Below are 22880 nucleotides of genomic sequence, written 5' to 3' on the forward strand. Positions count from 1 at the left end.
TGTGATGCTGTCATCTAGTGGTAGTAAAGTATATGATCTATGTGCCATAAAAATGACTTCATACTTTTATTTTCTATGCAAATTGTGGCACTGCCCTTCCAATCATAAACACGTGCCCGTGTTAGAAATACTAGACAACAAATCAACACTATATACTCTGATTTGACAGTCTGTGATTGATTCTTATTTCTTAAAATCCACAAGTACGGATTTTGATTGTGCGTTGTCAACTAGGCAGGAGTTACGGTTCTTACCAAGTGAATTTTTAAAAAGCTCTGGTTTTAAGACTGGTTGTGTCAAAGCAAATGTATCTGAGGTTCGGTTCGGTTGTTTGTATTTATTTTGAAGAAGCAAGGAGATTTAATATTGCTTCCAGTTTAGGACAATAACTAATACCTGTTAGTATGTGCCTTGAATCTAGGCCAGGTACAAAGATCTTCCTGCAAGGATCCAGTGCAGGACCTTGAACACAGTCTCCCATTTTGCTTCTCTAAACCTGATTGTGAAATCTCCATTAATGGGTATCTGGAGTGCGTAAGAAGGCAGGATCTGACGTGCATCCTATGGAATCCAGGGATCTTGGTTGGAGTGATGGAGAGATGAGATGGCCAATACCATATCTAACTACTGGAGGCAGTGGCTCTGCTGGATATTGATGTTTCTCTAGTGACTGTCCTGAATTAGCAAAGAGAACCATATATACAGCCGAATAGTAACAGAGAGGTAGCCATGTTCGTCTGTATTCTAACAAAACAAACAAGCAGTCATGTAGCACTTTAAAGACTATTAAAATAAGTTATTAGGTGATGAGTTTTCATGGGTTAAACCCGCTGTCTTCAGATCTGGAGAAATGGGTCTGCCCCATGAAAGCTCATCACCTAATGCATTATTTTGTGAGTCTTTAAATTGTTAGATGTCTGCTATTTGTTTTGTTATATATACAGCTGTTAACCATGCAATGTTAATATTTTAATTCTTTACCTTCTAGTAAAGGAGGTTCTTCATCAAAACTCCCAGCATAGCCAGAGTGAGGTAAACAATCTGGATTGTAGGTTGGTTGCCAAATCTGGCCTGTATAATTTTGGGAAGATGAAAGCATTTCTAGAGGAACAAAAGCACCAGGCTGAGCCAACTCCTGTGCCTGCCACCTAAAACAGTAAACACAATACCCCTGGGTAAGTGTCAGCCAGGCAACTTGTAACAATCAACCTCACAATAACGCACTGGTGTATTTCATCTGTGATCACAATAGCTGCTCCCACCCTACTTAAGGACGCTGCACTGCTTCCTCTTCCATTGTGCACTTCACCTGGTACATCTTTAATTTCATTTTACAAATGATTGCTATAAAGGCTCACACTAGGGCATGGAAGGCTCCAAGGGAAACCTGAAGTAGTGTTTTGTTTTTTACTTTGCAGCCTCGTGACACCCTCAATTTATTTTATATACGTGATGCAATTATGTCTGAATATAGGCTTTCAAACACCTGTCAAAAGTTCTAGCAATACATGATGAAAATCAGTATTAATATAGTGAAGCCCAAATATTCCCTGTTAGAAGTATATAGTGTATTTGTATTTCTGTATTGCCTAGAAACTCCAGATAAACCATAGGCATCAGTGGCTAGGGGAATCCAAACGAGTAGTACTATGGGAGCTTAGAGGGAATAGTGGGAGAGCATCCTTGAACTCACCAGGCCTTTAATGGACCATCTTGCTGTTACAAATTCTCTGATTGTGTGAGGAGGCACATGGGCAAAAATCCCAGCTGATATGGGAGCCGCTTTATCTAGGAAAGAGTAAATATTCCCATCTGTGGATGGAAGCAGGAAGGGTATATTCTCTTTCCATTGCTGCTGCATCCATTTGGCTAGTCACATAAAACCTTAAACGTCATTGAACATTTTGACATCGTTTCTGGCAATTTGACTTTGTTCTTTTTTGCTAAATTAAAACCCCTATTAAAACAATAAATCAATATTTTCTTCCAACATGGAGTACTTACTTGTGACTTCCATAAAGATTTTTGTGGGCCCCTGAATAGCTATAACCTTGTTCTTGAATATCGGTGGGATAGTTAGACTGGAAAAAGTCTGATTCAGATGGCTCGAAGTTTGACATTCTGGAGGAAAAGGATTTATAACACTCATGAAATAATGTCCATTAAAATAAATATCTATTTTCTTAGAAAGACTACATTGAAATAATGAATAGTAAACTCTAGACCCTCAAATTTAGAGATGCAGTTTCTCTGGGTGAACTAGCATTAATTTGAAGTGACAGAAATAAATTGAATTTGTGCTCACTTTTGGTATCACCGCAGAAATAATTTCTTACCTGCCAGCTCTCATGTGTGCTATTGAGTATTACTTTAAAAACTTGTGGATATTAAAAAAAATTACTAAAGCTAAATAAATCTCACAACTGCCTGCCTGACAGTATTATCAAAAGTAACTCTATAATTACTCACCTTCACAGTCAATGTCTCAGTCAACATTGGCTGAAAGGGATTCATTTTCCTGTTTTAAAACAAAGTGATGGCCATGTCTGAGACTTAAGGAGTGGCTACACTACATTCCCTTTCAGAAGGGGAATGCAAATATGGCTAATTGGAAATGCAAATGAGGTGATGATTTACATATTGTATGCCTCATTTGCATTATGGCGGCCACTCGCTGTTCAGGAAGTGCTGTTTTCAGAAAAAAAAAAAAACAAGCGAAGTAGATGTGGTTCATTCAAAAACAAACCCTGCTTTTGAAAACACCCTTATTCCTCGTATTTTTCAGGAAGAAGGGTTCTTTCGAAAATGGGATTTGTTTTCAAATGAACCCCATCTACACTGCTTGTTTTTTTTCCAAAACATCATTTCTGGAACAGTGAGTGGCTGCCATTGTGCAAATGAGATGCATGATATGTAAATCAGTGCCTTGTTCGCTTTTTGCATTGGCCGCATTTGCATTCCCCTTCTGAAAGAAGAAAAGTGTAGACACAGCCTTAGTGATGTGAGCTATTATTTTTAAAAAATGAGTGATTTGGAAATTGAAAACAATAATTCATTGACTTTAAGGCCAGGAAGGATTATCATAATAATCTAGTCTGACCTCCTGCATATCTCAGGCCATAGAAGTTGAACCTATACACTAACCCTAACCCTGTAGTAGGCCCATAACCTGTGGCTGAGTTAGCAAAATCCTCAGATCTTGATCTGAAGAACTCAATCACAGAGAGTGCACCATTTGCTCTAGTTCAAATCAGTGAGTGTCCCACATTTTTTGCTTCTGCTAGAAAATGCCAACATTTTAAAGGATAAACCACTTAAAATATTTATAGATGTTTAGCAGCATCTCTCTTAACCATGACCAAGTCCAGTTTGTTTGACTTGTTACTGGCTTTTAATGTTTGATTTAAGATTCTGTGTTATTCCAGCACTTCTCACCTTGTCCTGCTTTCTGCTGTCATCCCACATTCCTGATTCAAAATATGCTTTTCACCTAGATTACTGTATAATTGCTGTTTAGCCTATCAAGCATACCCTGTTTACAGAAAAGGTCTTTGCCTAAGCAACTTGTTATATAATTTTTATGCAGATGAGATGCATATGAACGGCATATGCAAAAGTTTCATATTACAGCCTCTAATCAGACTAATCTACTAGAACCATTCACTTATCAGAAACATTTCAAGTAACAATCATATCAGCCTTTTCTTAACAGTAAACAAATCACAAAGGTTTCCCTAATTTAGGAAAAACTGAGTTATGGTTGATAAATTAAGTAATACATTTTTATTAGAAATCTGACACCACTTCTGAGTTATGCACAATAAACATTAGACTCACCAGTATAATAAGCCTTAGAACACAATTTGAATATTTTAAAATGTAATTTCTAGTATAGCTTCTGCACTAAGATGCTTTTCACATTGTTCTAAAGTGCAAAATACCTTCACAAGCCATTATTTTTCAAAGTACACTAAATTTGTGTATTATCAAAGATATAAATTCAATTTTTTAAACAGTTTGGAACTAAATGTAGATTACATACCTCTGAATATATTAAGTGAACAACTCCTCCTGTACATTGAACTTAATGTTGGAAAAACAACCATGATATCGTATTACATTAACAGAGATGATCTTATGCTATTTATAATGGTCTAAATTTGTCCTCTGAACAGATGCAAATGATTGAAAACAACCTGCCAGTATCGTGGGAAACATTTCATAGCACATGCAAGAGTTCACTAACAACAGTGCTAAGCAGAAAAGGTCTGCAATCACTGAATAAAAAAGTTCTAGGATTTTAAAACCCAATTTTAACCCAGATTGTAAAATAGTCAAGGTAAAGTCTCTGTTTCTTTACTACTAAAATACAGTAAAATTCAGTCCTTGTCCAAGCCTCCAGCTGCTACTGTAACAGTAATACCAGTTTGATATCACAGGTCCGGCACCCTTGGGACTTGAGTGGTCCTGGACCAGGGATTTTGCTGGACCAGAGGAGGTCAGTGCTCCCTGACCCCCTACTACCATGCTCCCATCTTGTCAACTGCCCAGGGCTTCTCTACATCATTTCCTGCTCCTCAGCCTAGAGCCACTGGCTTCCCAACCCTGACTTGTGGCTTTCCTAGCTGTGAGCTGCTTGCTCCTGGGCTCTGGCCACAGTTCCCCAGCGGTGGGCCGCCAGCTTCCCAGCCCCAGGCTGCTGACTTTGTGGCTGTGGGCTTCTGGCTTCCTGGCCTGGCCACTGTTCTGAAGCCATAGCTTCTCAGCTGCTGCTGGCCATCCTGCCACCAGCCTGGCTGTGGATCTGACATGGCTGCAGCTCCCAGTCTCCCAGCTTGTCCCCCTCCCAGCCACTGGGGCTACCTGATCCTGCAACATCCATGATCCTGCCAGACCACAGATGTTGCCGGACAAGAGAGTTCTGGATTTCGGAGGTAAAATCTGTAATATATAGCATGCATATAACTTTCCTACAGGCTGCATAAATGACTAACTACATAGATGTGTCCTATAGTCTGGGTTGCTACAAAAATTCTAGTATATAAAGATTTACAAACAAGGTACTTTAGCAATCCCCAAAGATAACTCCTAAATGGTATCCATTTTAGTATCAGATTCCTAGCCAATTGTAACAATCTCTGGTTTTTTTAGAACCATTTACCTAATTGTGTCTTGAGGAGCACTCAGGCCAATTAAGAAATTAAACATTAAATGGGATATATTACTAGGTCATTAATCCATGCCTCAGGTGCATTCCAAACTATTCAAGGCTAAAGGCCAGATTACTTCAATTTCACAAGAGGTTTATTAATGGTCCATTAATATGTGCCCTGCAGTGCTTTAAAACTAGCATATTTATATACGTGCCATTTCATTTTTTTTAAGAAAACACTGACATATTAAACTTTCACTGCATATATGCCTCCAGAAAAATAGTTGAGAGGTTAAGAGAACGTAGGAGAACAATAGATCAGTTTCAGCTAATGAAAAGGGTTTTCAGAAGTAATTTAAACTGTAATAATTATTAGGGTTGCTATTCAGGGCTTGTCTACATTGCCCCCAAATTCTGGGAGACAGTGAATAGCCGTGTACACCAAAAGTACAGCTGTGATCGTGGTTGCCTGGAAGCAGCTCCCAATGTCTCAGCTTGTCTCCCCTCCCAGCGACTGGGGCTCTCTGATCCCACAACATCCATGGTCCTGCCAGACCACAGATGTGATCTAAGAGGTTCTTAGTTTACATTCAAGTAATCCTCTTCAAACAGTACTATTGTGAATGATATAGGAATCTTTTTAGTTTGTGCCATCCATGTGTGAGAGTTATAATGCACTGCAGTTCACAGGTCCCAGACTGTGTCTACACTACAAAAATAACTTCAAAGTTGCTGTAAGCAACTTCAAAGTTGAGTGTCTACACACATCCTACTTGGAAGTTAAACTTTGAAGTAGGGCACTACCCCATTCCCAGCAATGGAGTAAGGATTTTGAAGTTGGGCTCCCTACCTCGAATTTATCTTCGAAGTAAGGGAAAATGTGTGTTGAGTCTCTGCTGGCTACTTCAAAGTAGTGCCTAACTTGGAAGTTCACTTCAAAGTTACTTTCTAGTGTAGATGCACCCGCATAGTCTGAACTGTGGCGAATATAGACGTAGCTTTCTGAGACTTCCCTCTTGTGCTGATAAGCTGCTTTTCTGACATTGCTTCACTATTAGAATTCACTAGTGCTTCATTGGGCAGCTAAGTGTCTTTTCAGTTTCAATACTGAGCAAAAAAAAAAAAAGTTAAAAGGCTAACTTTGGACTTGACCCTGTTCAAGTCCATGAATAATCCCTACAGATTACATTAATGATGCAGAAAGAAGTCATATAACTTTAGGATGGTGGAAGTTTAAAAAAAAGACACAGTTCTATTGTGAGAGGAAAGCCATGGTCCCACCCAGTACAGGTTGAACCTCTCTAATACAGAAATCTCTCATCCGCCAACATCCATAGTCCAGCATGATTTTAGTTAGCCAGATAACCACTTATCATGAGTGTGGCCAAGTTTCCCATGGTCCCATAAAATTTGTTTATAACCACCAGCCCTGCCTCTCAGTGTTCTGTGCTGTTATTTAGAGGTAATTTACCCTAAATGTCTTCTTAGAGCCCAGTAAGCAGTGGAAATCTTGGTAATGTGCTAGAAAATATTGACCTCCTGTGGTCCAGCAAATTCTCTCGTCTGGCACTGGTCAGGTCTCACAGGTGCCAGACGAGAAAGGTTCAACTTGTATTCCTTGTAAACTGAGTGCTTGGGCGGCCAACCAGAAGAGATTCACATGCCTCCCACCTGGTTAGAAGTGTTGCCATAGACACGCACAGCTGTCAGCGTGTGTTTCTATTAGTGGTGCAGATCTGCACATGCCTTGGTGCATGTAACAAAATTTATTCTGCCCGTGGATGGAAAAAATTAGAAGGAACACTGGCCCAACTCTAAATATTTGTTTAAATAAGAGTTTGAGTTTTTGAATGTTTTTTTCCTATTGTTCTTACTGCTTTGTCCAAAAGTATTTTATCCGTATACCTTACTACAATGTTGAGACATTTATTAGAGAAATTACAAAATTTACCGTATTTTATTGAATCTCACCATTACTAACACTTGACAAAGTTCTACATATATGTGGTTAAAATTCTTCTTACCATGACAGTATTTTTATCAAACTATTATGAGGAAACCTTCCAAGTTCTGTGATGCCAACTGGAATTTCACACTGGACATCAATAAATGAGAAATCAGTACTCCTTAGAAACGTCATTATTATGTGACGAAATGGGCACACAAGCACTCTCCAAATTCCAAGTTTCCTCTCTAGTTTACAAATGGGGAAGCTAAGGCACAGAGAGGTGAAGTGAACTGAAGTGAAGTGAATAGACATGTTTACGCACTGTGGGTGCTCTGACATACTTGTCTGTCAAGCTGCTATTGACTTTTGGCCAATAAGTTTGTCCATGCAACCTTAATGCAAACTGTAATAGAACCCTTATTTTTGTGGCTGGAAGTGGGAACACAACGTTGGAAATTTTTACCAAAGCACACTCTCCAGCTAGTCACTCAGCAACTCGGTGGCAGCGTAGACACAAAAACAATGAGAAGTCCTGTGGCACCTTATAGACTAACAGATATAGACACAAATTCAGATTTTTGGGTGCCAATTTAGTGTTTAGCTCGGGCCGGTGTCTGAAATATCACGGTCGTTCCTGAAAAGACACAGGAGGTTTTGTTAACCAAGCCGGTTTTTCCTCCTGGCTCTCTTTTTCTTCCTTCCTCCTTTACTATCTGACCTGACGCGGCTGCCGTACAAGCGCGCCGTGAGGGTCATAACTTCCTAGCTCGAAGAGAACTACAGGCCCAGCGCCTGGATTACAGAGCAGGAATAAGGAGGTATTTGTGGTCTGGGTTTAAGGCTAATATAAGTAATTAGGTGAGCAGTTAATGTTTTTATATAGTTTTGTAACAGAGAGTGGATTGGGACTTCCCCAAGTCCATGATCTGCGTCTTATATTTTGTACCCCTTGTCCCTTTGTAAAGGCACAGGAGGCCAATGCTATTGGTCTAGCCTAAAACTATTACATGCACACAGAAGAATAGTTAGGCAAACTGCTTTACAATTATAATCCAGAGCTATAAGCTCCCCCCTATTTAGGAGGGTAGAGCGGCCAGGGATAACCCTATAAAGGGAAAACCCTGGTGTTTTTTGTAACCCCTTAAGGGTAACGAAGGTCTGCAATAAAGGGCTACCATAACAAGGTGGTTGAAATAGGCAGTACCGTTTTTGAGGGGATAACCTTTAACTAGGAAAACCCCACCATTTAACTAAGGGGATAACCTCTCAGAAGGAAACCCCGCATATACTGGGCTCTCCCCTGCTTGGCCAGCAGGGCAACCCACTTAACTAGAGAATTGACCTAGCTTAGCGCAGGCAAATTCTTATTCTAAGTAAGATCTGCTCCCCGCGGTAGTTGGCCAAGGGTCGAGCGACCTGGTGAACCTCAGGAAGATCCAAGAATAAATAAATACAATATTCAGCTCTGAAGTTATCCTTTCCATTTTACAGCATGCATCGAAGGCTGCACGGCCCATCCCGGAAGTGCAGTAAGTAGCTAAGGGGTTAGATAGCAGTGCTGTTATAGCAGTTACCTATTGTTTAAGGCTATAAGCCAATTAGTATTCAAATCCTGTGCTTATTTCAGAAAAACAAGGGTCCATATATTTTGTGTCACCTAGTTTACCATAATCCACACTTTTACTTTGTTAAATAAACCCTTTCTCCCTGTTTGAACCTAACACCTTGTCCGTATTTCTTCCTTGGGTAAACACACCGCAGCAGCGCAGTTCACACACCCTGAAACCCCGTTGTGATTAGACCCACCGTAGACGGTGAGCAGGGTCGCGGGGTAAAATCCTGGGAGCATTGGTAAGGACTCAGCTTTAGTCCAGTCCATTGCTCTGGTGTGACTGACTTAGCCTAATCAATATTCAAATTTATTCTTACGTCACTCACATCCTCGATAATAATGACCACATTGAAATTGTATTGGGACCAAGAGACTTAGTAGCATTTCAGTGAAAATTTCTTATACGCTGCTACCGAAGTCATAGTAATGCTTTCTTGACAATAGGCTGTGTAACCATTGTATGCTACATTAGCTAGGAAAGAGCAGCTACAGTGTGGTGTTAATAATTGATTAAGAGTTGCCTAAAGGGAATGTAGACTACAGAAGGTTTGTTCTACTTTTTGGAAAATGCATACACAGGTGTGATACTCCTAAAGGGAGGCACAACAGCATGAGAATTTTGGAGTAAAATCTCAGGTTCCTACCTGAACTTAAATATGGGCAAGTGAGCAAAGTTATGTTCAAAGCCTTATGAAGGGGGAAAAAACAATAGGTTGTTTGTAAATGAGGGCAGAGAACTCTGGAGACATAAGCTGCTTTGTACATATTGCTTTATGTCTATATTCTTTGTGTAGAATTTAAGCTGTGTTACAATGTGTGAACCAAATATGGCTGGAGTCTGTTGGTTTGTGTTATTATATAAATCCATGGTATGCCCACATCTTGAATACTGCATGCAGATCTGTTTGTTCCATCTCAAAATAGAAGTTTTGGAACTGGAAAAAGTTCAGAAAAAGGCAAAATATGATTAGGGGTATAGAATGGCTGCCATATGACAGAGCTTAATAAGACTGGGACTTTTCAGCTTGGAAAAGAAATAATTAACTTGGGATAGAAGAGAGGTCTATGAAATCATGACTGATGTGGAAAAAGTAAACAAGGAAGAGTTATTTACTCCTTCTTGTCACATAAGAATTAAGAGTTACCAGATAACATTAATAGGCAGCAGGTTTATAAACAAACAAAAGAATTTGTTTCACCCAGCACATGGTCAACCTGGGAAGTAGTTCCTAGGGCTATGTCTGTACAGAGATCGCTATTTTGGAATTCATGTGTATACATATGCATCCCAAAATAGCAGTCCAGCATTTTTCCCCATGCTTGAAATAGCGCTGCTATTTTGAGTGATGTTGATATCCCACATTGTACAAGGGGTAATGGAGCTTTTAGAAGAGCTGCTTATTCAAAACTCTGGTGCCGTATGGATGGCCCCATGTTCAGAAAAGGAGTTTTGAAATAATTTAGGTAAATTGAGTGGGGTGTAGGTATCAAGCAAAGAAAGATATATGCTGTTATTAGAGATTACCCTTTTGTTCAAGTTAATCACATCCAAGTAACTAAGGTAAAAATTAATTTATTGGATTACTATGTTGTAGTTTGTCATTTTGTTCTGAGTAAACAATGAGTCCTCCATTTTGTCCAGGCTCTCTCAGTCTCCCTCTCACTTGAATGGAGAATTCAAAGTGCACCAGTTACTAGCCCATGGTGACAGCTCATCGGTTCACTTAAAGTTAACAGCTCGATGTTTGTTATTGTGTGGGGAAGCATACCTGCATGTGCGGATCTCCATCCAATTAGGTAGGACAGACATGCATGACAGACAAAGCAGGAGCTAGGCAGGTGTCTAATTAGGGACCCTTACCTGTCATCCTTGTTCGCTGTTCATCCTTGATCACCATTATCTCTGTTGTGGTGTTCTGGTCTTCGGGCCATCTTATTGACAGCTTCCAGAAAAGGTAGAGGAATTCTATCATCTCACCTATCTCACATGTGTGTTTGTGTTATGTGTCTGATTTCAGTTTCTAGTTCCACCCCTCTTCCTTCCCTCTAAGTAAATAAAGAGTGTTTCTGGTTGACTATATCTGGTATCTCTGTTTATCAAGGCATCTCTGACAGATGGACTTTCCAGGGAGACTCAGTGAGGAGATACTGTTAGGCCTCTCCTCAGTCTTCTAGCTAGTGTGTGCGCTTTGGTAAAAATTCTCAACACTGTGTTCCCACTTCTAACCAGAAAAGTAATGTTTCTATTATGGTTTGAATTAAAATTGCATGGACAAACTTATTGGCCAAAAGTTGATAGCAGTTTGACAGAAAAGTACATCAGAGCACTCATAGTGCACTAATAGGCTTGCTCACATAGAGGAGGCGGAGTTCTTTGCAGCAAAGGACAATCAACATCCTGGTTTTTTGACTATCCAGAGGCAAAACAAGAAGTTGGGAAAATGTACTTTAGAGTGTTTATTGAAGTAACAGTTGTTCGATATAAACTTTGTTCCAAACGAGAGATAAATAAGTCCGAGTTTGAACTTCTCCAGGTAATTAAAAGAAGAAGAGGTAAGAAAGCTCAATTTATGGTCTTGTTTGTAACATGGGACTTGCTGTTTATCAGTCTACCCCTTTCAAAATTTATATATCTGATAAAATCCAGTCATTTTAAGAAAATATTTCATGAGCTATTATATTAAACAGTTCTGGATTATCATAATTTAGGGCTGCAGCAATGTCCCCAAAATGTACTGTTTTCCAAAGACAGCACATTCAGTGTACCTACCCTGAATATCATGCAATCTAACCAAAACAGATATTGCCTGCTTGTAGGAAAGTCACTGATCATAGGTGAATCATCATTAATTTAACAGAGATAAAGTGAGGCAAATCTTTGGTTAAACTTTCCCTGAGGAAAAAAATCATGATGATGCAAGAATCAAAACACTCTGGACAGACAGGATTCTTCAAGTCATTCGTTTGAGATATCTCTAATATTTATATATCTTAGGAACAATCCTCCCTCTTCAGAATGTTCAAAAGCATGTGTTCTTCCTGCAACTCATATCTGGGATTACCAGCAATGCAAGATTATAATTGCCTGTCTCTGCTCCATTGGATAAATCTAGCTGTGCAATACAGACAATTTACTCTGAGAGAAAAGCAATTAAAATAGGGATTAATGACCTTGACCTGATCTGGGTCTGGATGGAATTAAATGGAAATAGCAGGGACCATGGATTTTATTCTTTCAAACATGAATCATATGCATTCATAGATTACTAATTCCACCCTCCCAAATGTCCCCCATAGGGTGTGTCTACACTAGCCAGCTACTTCGAAGTAGCCGGCACAACGTCGAAATAGCATGCATCGCGCCTACACGTGCCGTGTGCTATTTCGACGTTGAAATCAACGTTAGGCAGCTAGACATCGAAATCACTATTCCCATCTGAAGATGGGAATAGCGCCCTACTTCGACATTCTAGGGCGTGTGTAGATGATCCACGTTCCACTACTTCAAAATAGTGGGGTCCTCCATGGCGGCCATCAGCTGAGGGGTTGAGAGATGCTCTATCCGGCCCCTGTGGGGCTCTATGGTCACCGCACGCAGCAGGCCTTAGCCCAGGGCTTCTGGCTGCTGCTGCTACAGCTGGGGGTCCATGCTGTGTTCACAGGATCTCCAACCGGTTGTTGGCTCTGTGGATCTCGCGCTGTGCAGGCCAAGTGTGTCTGGGAGGGGCCCTTTAAGGGAGCGGCTTGGGGCTTTGCTGGCCCCTTATTTTGACAGGGAGCACTTGTGTGTGTGGACGCTCTGCATTTCCTTCCAGGGCGGCTCCTTTCGACGTTCGCCCTCGCTACTTCGACGTTGAACATTGACGGCACCAGCCCTGGAGGACGTGTAGGCAATACGCATTGAAGTAGCCTGTTTCGATGTTCTTACGTCAAAATAGGCTACTTTGACGTAGTGTGCTAGTGTAGACATAGCCATAATGTGACCTCATGTACAAGTAATAAAATGAAAATCTCTGACCAAACCGGAAAGCTTAAAGAAAAGAATAGCAATACTTTCTTCTTCCAGTAACTTTTGGTTGGTGAATTACTTTAAAGTTGTATTTAATCAACAGAAGCATAGTGACTGTATTATAGGAACCAAACTGTGTTATCCCATGGTTGGAGGCCCTACTATGCTAAAGGACATTCTCCTGATGTGATAAACTTTCCTGCATAGATAGACCCTGGGACACAGTAATGAAATCCCAAAACCATGGGATTTTTTTTAAATTTAATTGCATTAATTCATATTTAAGTAGCCTGATTTTCAGAGACACTGAAGCTATTGCTGATTTCAGTGTGTTCTGTTACCAATGAATGGTGTGTCCATGGTTGTGGCATTTATTTTACTCTCTCTTGACAAGCAGTCCTCCAAATCAACTACCTGTGGCTTATGTTAGAGGGCTTATCACTTCACCCTCCCACTTCCTGGGTCCTCGTCTGAACAGAGAACAGGAATACCCAAAGTCCAGAGATGCAAACAATTTGACATTTATTGGGGTTAACTTCATGATCCAACTTCCTTTACTTTTTCCCCCTTTTTTTTTGTTTTTTACCCATTTACATCCTGTTTGTCCCCAAGTTATAAAGCAATATTTCAGCTATAACTTAACCAATTGTTCTACTGAAACGTAACTAACCAATCCTAACATATTGTAACATGATTATCTAACCAATTACATCCCACCACCTTAATGGGTTTACACCCAGTAAAATTCATTATATGTCAGACAAACAATTAAAACACCAGACGAAGTTAATACAGACAATAGAGACATGGGGAGCATAATAACAAAACAAAGAAATGAGGATTTCACACCTCTCAATATTGATAAACGGGTCTTTGCCAGACAGAAAGCTATCAACCTAAGTTTTCTTTAAATCTTCTAAGCTCTTTGGCTGGAGGTGATAGACTGGATTGCCTTTCTCCCAGACCCAAGTGCCCTGTTTCAATGTGACTGGTATAGTACCTGTCAAGACATGACTGCATGTTTCTCAGCTTGTGTCTGCTTCTGTTGGTTAGCCAAAGGCCTTAGCTTAAGTGTTCATGAAATTTTAGTTTGTACTCACTTTGTTAGTGCTTTTTGTGTAGCTTGTTGACAAACTAGGAAAATATCTAGATGAGATGATGTACCCACAGAAGACCTGTGTGTAGCCCTGGTTGAGAACCACTAGCTTAGCACCTGCAATTCTCTCTCCCTGATGTTAAACAGCTCTGACAGAAAGGCTGAACACGTAGTAGCATACTTCACACAAACCCTGCAACAGAGGGGTGGAGTGAGGGGGAGCATGGAACTGGTAATAGAGTAAAGGGGGCAGTTGCCCTGGAGCCTGGAGATGCAAAATGGTCTGGAGCTCCTGGCAGCAATCAGAACCCTGGCCCCTTTAAATCACTGCCAGAGCACTGTGCAGCACTCTCAGGCTCGGGAGGGGTCCAGTGCTATAGTCCAGGGGATGCTGAGGGCTGGTTCCAGCTGTCCTGATTAACACGGCTCAACCGATTCTGCAAGCCTTCTAATTGGGTTCAGGTATTTTAATTGGCCTGATTGCCCTGATTGAGTCTAGCAGGTTCCTGCTGGTTATAGAGATCAGCCTGTGTTAGTTTACTCTGGGAACAAGGACCTCTTCAATCTATGGCTAATTTATCTCCCTCCTAGCCCTCTGGCGTGACCTTGTCTTATGACCGTGAATGGATTATAGGATGACTACTTCTGGGCCCTTCTAATCCTGCAAGAGAAATACAGTTCACAGGGACCATTCAGATTGAAAGTCCAAGCTTAGAGTATCTGTGTCTGTGGGCATGGTCAGATAATGCATGTTATGGGGTGTGATTTCTAAAGCACATTAAAATGTACTAATGGTCTGTGGAGAACCTGCTGGTATGCATTAAAGGGCACCACCACGGGTCTACACAGATTAATTAACACCCAGCATGTTTGTGCACTTTAGAGATTACACCTCCTAGAGATCATTAATTTGTGTAGACAAGCCCTAAGTGGCAGGACAATGGCTATAAAACCTTGCCAGCAGATATCAAATTGATCTCAAGCTTGACTGTGTTTATGTCTATACCTTTTAAAGAAAGAATAGCACCTGTTATAGTGCTCCAAGAATTGCACCTGAACACAATGTTATGGTCCATCCCCCACCAAAATAATATAAAATCTTACCATTTAAATCCACACACTTCTATATAGTGGAATGAGGAACAGAACATTTTTTTCTATAGACTTCAGTACTTCTTTATCTTGGATATTGGGAACCATAGTAACAGGCATTTTAGCTTAGATCTGTAGCTTTAATTAATACAGGAGTCATCACTGAGTAGGCTTCTGGCATCTTCATGGTAATGCTACAAGCCTTGCATACTGGTGATACCAATGTTGCTCAAAAGAACTATAGCCCAAGAAAAATGTTTGGTGTCACTGAAGGACAGGTGTTAGAATCAGCATGTTTGCTGTCTGAGGCATCACTTCTAAGGTTTAATACTAAATGGAAATTTGAAACAGCAACATTCATATCCCACAGTGAAATGAAACTTAGAATGTAGAAGATGTTTTCATCTTGTTGGTGCCAATTCTGTGCAGCAAACCAGAGAATTCCTTACTAAGCATTTTTTACTGGTTGGCCCTCAATCGCTTCAGCTGCAGGGCAGTCTATGGTGCTGCCACTTCATTAATTTATACTCTCTGCAGATGGAGGGGGTAAAATTATTAACTTTTAAAAAATTATTTGGATTTTATCTAGCCATACTTGCAGGATGGATCTCTTTAGTTATTTCCATTCCTCCTTCTGTCACTTTCTATTCAACTCTGGAACATCTGTTTTCCAACTCTGTGGTGAGTAACGGTGATGACATGGATGTACAATAATTATAGAATCATAGAACAATAGACTGGAAGGGACCTCGAGAGGTTATTGAGTCCAGTCCTCTGCCCTCAGGGCTGGACAAAGCACTGTGTAGACCATCCCCAATAGATGTCTGTCTAACCTGCTCTTAAATATCTCCAGTGCTGGAGATTCCACAACCTCCCTGAACAATTTATTCCAGTGTTTAACCACCCTGACAGTTAGGAAGTTTTTCATAATGTCCAACCTAAACCTCCCTTGCCGTAGTTTAAGCCCATTGATCCTTGTCCTATTCTCAGAGGCCAAGGAGAACAATTTTTCTCCCTCTCCTTGTAATCCTCTTTGAGGTACATGAAAACCGCTATCATGTCCCCAATAAGTCTTCTCTTTTCTAAACTAAATAAGCCAAGTTCTTTCAGTCATCCCTCACAGCTCATGTTATCTAGACCTTTAGTCATTCTTGTTGCTGTTCTCTGGACCTTCTCCAGTTTCTCCACATCTTTCTTAAAATGTGGTACCCAGAAATTAACACAGTACTCCAATTGAGACCTAATGACCTTTGAGTAGAGCAGAAGAATAATTTTCCTTCTCTTGCTCTCAGCTATTCTGTTAATGTATCCCAGAATCATGTTTACTTTTTTTGCAACAGCATCAATCACACTGTTGACTCATATTTAGCTTGTGGTCCGCTATGACCCCTAAATCCCTCTCCGCAGTACTCCTTCCTAGACAGTCGCTTTCCATTTTGTATGTATGAAGCTGATTGTGTTTTCCTAAGTGGAGTACTTTGCCTTTGTCTTTATTAAACTTCATCCTGTCTACCTCAGACCATTTCTCCAGTTTGCCCTGATCATTTTGAATTCTGACCCTATCCCCCAAAGTAGTTGCAACCCCTCCCAACTTTGTATCATCTGCAAACTTACTTTCTATGCTGATATCTAAATTGTTGATAAAAATATTGAATGGAACCTGTCCCAAAACAGACCCCTGAAGAACCTTACTTGTTATGCCCTTCCAGCATGACTGCAAACCATTAATAACTACTCTCAGAGAACATTATCCAGCCAGTTATGCACCCACCTTATAGTAAGCCCATCCAAGTTGTATTTGCCTAGTGTATTGATAAGGAGATTACACAAGACCATATCAAATGCCTTATTAAAGTCTAGGTATACGACATGCACCACTCTCCCTTATCCACAAGTCTTGTTATCATGTCAAAGAAAGCTATCAGATTGGTTTGATATGATTTGTTCTTTACAAATCCATGCTAGCTGTTACTTACTACCTTATTTTCTTCCAGATATTTGCAGATGAATTCCTTAATTATTTGCTCCATTATCTTTCCCAGCACAGAAGTTAAACTGATTGGCCTGTAGTTTCCTGGGTTGTTCTTTTCCCCTTTTTTGTAGATGAGCTGAACTATATTTGCCCTTTTCTAGGCTTCTGGAATCTCTCCTGACTTCTAGGACTTTTCAAAGATGATAGCTAAAGGTTCCAATATCTCCCCTATCAGCTCTTTGAGTATTTGAAGACATTTTATCAGACCCCAGTGAGCTGCAGACATCTAATTTTTCTAAATAATTTTAAACTTGTCCTTTTTTTATTTTACCCTCTAAACCTACGCCCTTCCCATCATGTTAAGCATTCACCATGTTAAGCATTTCTGCATCAGACTTCATGGTGAAGACCGAAACAAAGAAGTCATTAAGCACCTCTGCCATTTCTAAGTTTCCTGATTTTGTTTCTCCCTCCTCACTGAGTAGTTGACCTACCCTATCCTTGGTCTTTCTCTTGCTTCCAATAAATTTATAGAATGTCTTCTTGTTCCTCTTTATGTCTCTAGCCAGTTTGAGCTCGTTTTGTGCCTTTGCCTTTCTAATCTTCTCTCTGCATGCATGTATTGTCTGCTTTTATTCATCCTTTGTAATTTCTTCTAACTTCCACTTTCTATATGACTCCTTTTTGATTTTGAGATCATTCAAGATCTCACAGCTAAGCCAGGGCAGTCTTTTACCATACTTTCTATCCTTCCTATGCATTGGTATAGCTTGCTTCTGAGCCCTTAATAACATCCTTTCAAAAAACTGACAACTCTCTTCAGTTGTTTTTCTTGTCTTGCTTCCCATGGGGCCTTACTTACCAGTTCTCTGAGTTTACCAAAATCTGCCTTCCTAAAATCCATTGTCTCTGTTTTGCTGTCCTCCCTTTCACCATTTCTTACAATCATGAACTCTATGATTTTATGGTCACATTCTCCCAAGCTGCCTTCCACTTTCAAATTCTTAGCCAGTTCCTCTTTATTTGTTAAAATCAGATCTAGAACTGCTCCTCCCCAGTATCTTTTTCCACCTTCTGAAATAAAAAAATTGTCGTCAATGCAGTCCAAGGACTTTCTGGATAGTCTGTGCCTTGCTGTGTTAGTTTCCCAAGATATGTCTGGATAGTTGAAGTCCCCAATCACCACCAAATCCTGCACCTTGGATGATTTTGTTAGTTGCTTAGAAAAAGCCTCATCCACCTCCTCTACCTGGACAGGTGGTCTGTAATAGACCCCCTAGCATGATTCACACTTGTTTTTACCCCTTTTAACCTAACCCAGAGACTTGCAATGCCTCTGTCTCCTGCATCCATCTCCAACTCAGTCCAGGTGTGCACGTTTTTAATATATAAGACAACACGTCTTCTGTGTTGGCACCTTCTGTCCTTCCTGAGTAAGCTGTACCCTTCTTTACCAATATTCCAGTGGTGTGTATTATCCCACCAAGTCTCTCTGATACCAGTTATGTCATAGTTGTATTTATTTATTAGGACTTCAAGTTCTTCCTGCTTATTATCCATACTTCTTGCATTTGGATATAGGCATCTAAGACATTTATTTACTTTTCCCTCCCAGTTCTGCCTAGTTCCTCTTTTTTCTCTGCTACTATAGCCCATGATCCCTCTCATTTCCAACCCAACTCCCAGGTCTCCAGGTTTTTTACTTACCTGTGAGCTTTGGTTGCCTGTCCTCATTGAACTTAGTCTACAGCCCTCCACACTAGGTTAGAACATAAGAACATAAGAATGGCCATACTGGGTCAGACCAAAGGTCCATCTAGCCCAGTATCCTGTCTGCCGACAGTAGCCAATGCTACAGGTTAGCTAGTCTTGATCCAAATATGGCCTTTTTTGAAAGGTGAACCTCATCACCACTTAGCATTCCTTCTTGGAACAGCATCCCATGATCGAGGAAGCCAAAGTGCTCCTGGCAACACAATCCTCACAGCCAGGCATTCACCTCCAGGATGCACCTGTCTCTGCCTGGGCCCCTAACATTGACAGGAAGGATTGAGAACACCACATGCACTCCCAGCTCCTTCACCTGTACTCCCAGAGCCCTGTAGTCACGCTTGATCTGCTCAAGGTTACACCTGGCAGTGTTATTCATGCCCACATGGATGAGTAGCATGGGGTAGTAGTCAACAGGCTGAATAATCCTTGACAATGCCTCTGTAATGTCTCGGATATGGACTCCTGGCAAGCAGCATACCTCCCGCGAGGGCATGTCGGAATGACAGATGGGTGCCTCCGTCCCCCTCAGAAGAGAGTCTCTGACCACCACTATCCTACATTTCTTCCTTGTAGTGCTGGCAGCAGAACTCCCAGCCTTGGGGGTACAAGACTTCTCTGCTTCTGTGGTAAGGGGTGGTTCCTTATCTCCTGTATCCAGAACAGCACAACAGTTCCCAGTTTCTCCCTGCTCCTGATGGTGGGAGGGTTGGGAGCAGGAGTAGAGCCCTGCCTGCTGCCAGAAGTGACCAGCTGCCTAGTGGCCCCCTGAGCCATCTCCTTCTCCACCAATGGTGTGTCAGTAGTCTTTTGTGGTGGTGCAGCTATCTTAAATTTAGCTACATGTGACATGGAAAAATGCTTTTAAATATCAAAGAGACAATTTTTGTATTCAGAGATATAATCCCCATTGACATCACTGGAGTTTGGATATTGGAAGGCAAAGGCAGAATTTGGTTCTATAGCTTCGATTAATGCCAATTAGTTTAAAGATATAATCATCAATACTTTGGACATATTTTTCTTATTCTATAGCAGGGGTGAGAAACCCCCACCCACAGTCCAGATCCAGATGGCAGCTTGTCCAGATCCGGACACTGAGACTCAGTGGCATCTGGCCCATGATAGGGTGGATGGTGTGGAGCCCTGAGTCTCACGCTCCGGATCAGGCAAGCTATGCTCTAGATCCAGACCAAGCACTCTGTTAGGGGCTGGGGTGCAGGAAGCAGCTCTGGGCTCCACTGCTGGTTGCTGATGTTCCCTCAGCCCATTGTCCAGATCCTCCACTCTGGACAGCTCATACATGCCCTCCCATCCAGACACTCACTCTCACCTCCTTCCTGCACCATCCCTGCCAGACCCCTGCCCACAACCTGACCCTCCCTTCCAGACCCCTCCCCTACGTTAACTCCTCCCCCCAGAACTTTCTCTCTCTCCCATCCAGACCCCACAACCCTCTCCTGCAACTCCCCTGCTCACACTTCCCATCTGCACCCTGCTTCTTCCCCTTCCCCCACCTCCTCCAAAACAACCACATTAATTGTCTTAACTGTATATCTTGGATTATTCATAATCCTACTAGGCTTTTTTATTTATTTTTTATTTCACCATTCTCCAGCAGTAATAGAGGCTCAGGACCGACCTATCTATTACGTTTATCAATTACTCTAAAAACCAGAAGGCAAGAAATGTTATAGTTAGTTATTTTTAAGAGGACTATGGAAGAGACGCCATTCTTTTCTTTGCTCTCCCTCTCACAGTTTGTAACAATAATCAGATCTACACAAGCTAGTCAGACCAAACCTGTGATATGTCAGTTTTAGAGGTTTGATTTTTTTCTGGGGGGAGGCAGTAGCAAGGATAGCAATTAACTCAAAATAAAATAATAACAGTGGTAATAAAGAACTAAACATGTTTTACACTTAACCGCTAACTGTTTTTTTCAATAATAACCATAAACCTCAGTATAACTCATGGATTTAATGCACAAAGTTCTGATTCAAGTTCTGTTCAACATCTGGGAATGTTCAGATCCTGGATTCATGTCTCATATAAGACAATTTACTTTTTTAAGCTTCTGATGTATGTACCCCCCCACCATAATATCTCACTTGCAAAATATCTGTAAGATTTAGAATCTTCCTGAAAGATTAATCTGATAACACTAGGATGAAAAAACACTGAAAAATGTCACATTGTTGTGCAAAAGAAGATTCATTAGCAATAAAACTCCTCTAATCAATAATGTTTACTGGTCAAACATTCTCTTCAATATGTAGTTTGTTAAAATGATACAGCCTATAACTATGCTTGAACTGTTTTGAAATCATAAATCCAGAAAACTGTGTCAACACTCATTCAGCACACCAAGGGAATTTTAACTAATTCTAACCTGAACTGGTTAGCGCATGAAAAGCCACTAATTTCGCTTTACATACTAAGAACTTAATTTGGCTTGTGGGGACAAAATAGTCTCCTGTATGGCTGAATAGAATGTGCTAGACTTGTAAATGCTGAAAAGTAAAGTAGAAAATAACTCTGACATGCCAGTGTCCCACCAAATGGACTGTAGAGGATGAATGTCACATAACAAGAGATCTTTCCTTTATCAAAAATCTGGTCTTCTTAATTTTCTATGATACAGCCTAGAGGGATTTTGATATATAAAGAGTAAAGCTTCTGTATTTAGGGATATTACAGTATCTGTTGATGGTCTCCCAAGCCAGAACATAGAAATGTCCATTTTTTATAAGTTGTTAAGTGACAGTGTCACTCTGTTACTCAGAATATTTTGCCATTTCTGCCTTTTCACATATGGTCATGATTCCCACTGACTTTCTTAATTCAAGGTGACTATTTGTGCTGATCATCAAGATAAAAGACATCACAGACTTGTCTAGCAAATTCCTACTCATTTACCTTTCATGCTGATGACAAGGCTATAACAATCAGGGCAACATTTTGGTACTCTGGTGCCTTAGCACGCCGACGTTCCCTCCCCAATTCCATGGCTGTGGCCCTGTGATCCCATCGTGTTTCTTAATAGCAGGAGAGCTGCAGGCCCCAAATCCCTCTGGATTCCTGCTCATGAGCAACTAAGGAAGAAACACTGGTCTTTTCCTCACTACTCTGGAGATGGAAACGCAGCAACAAGAGAGCCCCCACAGGGAATCATAGAAACACAGAACTTGAAATGTGGTGCCCAAACTGCACACATTACCCCAACTGAGGACCAATGAGCGCTGAGTAGAGCAGAAGAATAACTTCTCATGTCTTGCTCAAAACACTCCTGTTAATACAAACCAGAATCATGTTGTGGTTTTTTTTTGTTTTTTGTTTTTTTTTTTGCAACAGCATCATACTGTTGACTCATATTCAACTTGTGGTCCACTATGACCCCGAAATCCCTTTCCACAGTACTTCTTCCTAGAAAGTCACTTCCCATTCCCACTTAAAACCCATCAGATCATGGTCTTGGGGCATGCCTCTGTACGAGAGATTAGCCAAGTGGTCCTTTGGCAGTCCACCTATCCATATATTAAGTGTTAAAAATGAATGTAAGTGCCTTGTTTCACACACCAGGTGGCCAGGATTTTCTAAGAGTAAAATTCAGCATTACTTCCTGTATTCCTCATTCAAATGGCATATTTTCCTCCCCTTAATTCAGCTCTTTGGCAATGCTGTTTAAAGCCTTAGTATGTGGATTTTGGTAAAAGCAGGATTTCCCCTTTACCTGATACATTACTTCTCTGTGATATGAGTTCAGATTATCCTTATGCCTGCCAAATTATTGTTCTGACATTTGATGTTAACTCATTCTCTGAGTGTTAGTTAAGCCGCATCTACACGTGCCGGACACTTCGAAGTAGCCGCGCCAACTTCGAAATAGCGCCTGCCACGACTACACGTGGCGGGCGCTATTTTGAAGTTGACATCGACGTAAGGCAGCGAGACATCGAAGTCGCTATCCCCATCGAAGTAGGGCCCGTGTAGCTGATGCACGTCCCACAACATCGAAATAGCGGGGTCCGCTATGGCGGCCATCAGCTGAGGGGTTGAGAGACGCTCTCTCCAGCCCTGAGCTCGATGATCGCCGCGTGCAGCGGCCCTTTAAAGCTCCCCGCCCCCTGCCTTCCTAGAGTGTGCAGGCGGCAGCACAGCCACGCAGCCAGCCTGCACATCTCACAGCAGCCCAGAGACACCCCCCTGCTGCGATGGCCGCCTGCCAG

General features: G+C 41.1%; 1 protein-coding gene across 5 annotated transcripts in view; it reads right to left on the bottom strand.

The window, feature by feature from the left end:
• YIPF7 (Yip1 domain family member 7) overlaps positions 1-4138 on the bottom strand; it is a 60921-nt gene extending 56783 nt beyond the window's left edge. For 3 of the 5 annotated variants that reach the window (XM_074992703.1, XM_074992700.1, XM_074992701.1), the window contains exons 1-3: positions 4043-4138; positions 2005-2121; positions 982-1148 (exon numbers count right to left, since the gene is read on the bottom strand). In XM_074992703.1, the coding sequence (XP_074848804.1) occupies positions 982-1148; positions 2005-2120 (283 nt within the window). In that variant the 5' untranslated portion in view covers position 2121; positions 4043-4138. The remainder of the gene's footprint in view (positions 1-981; positions 1149-2004; positions 2122-4042) is intronic. The other 2 variants (XM_074992705.1, XM_074992704.1) reach the window with 2 other exon arrangements.
• Positions 4139-22880: the final 18742 nt, after the last annotated feature.

Source organism: Carettochelys insculpta, chromosome 4 (genome assembly GCF_033958435.1).
Source record: "Carettochelys insculpta isolate YL-2023 chromosome 4, ASM3395843v1, whole genome shotgun sequence".
NCBI lineage: Eukaryota > Metazoa > Chordata > Testudines > Carettochelyidae > Carettochelys > Carettochelys insculpta.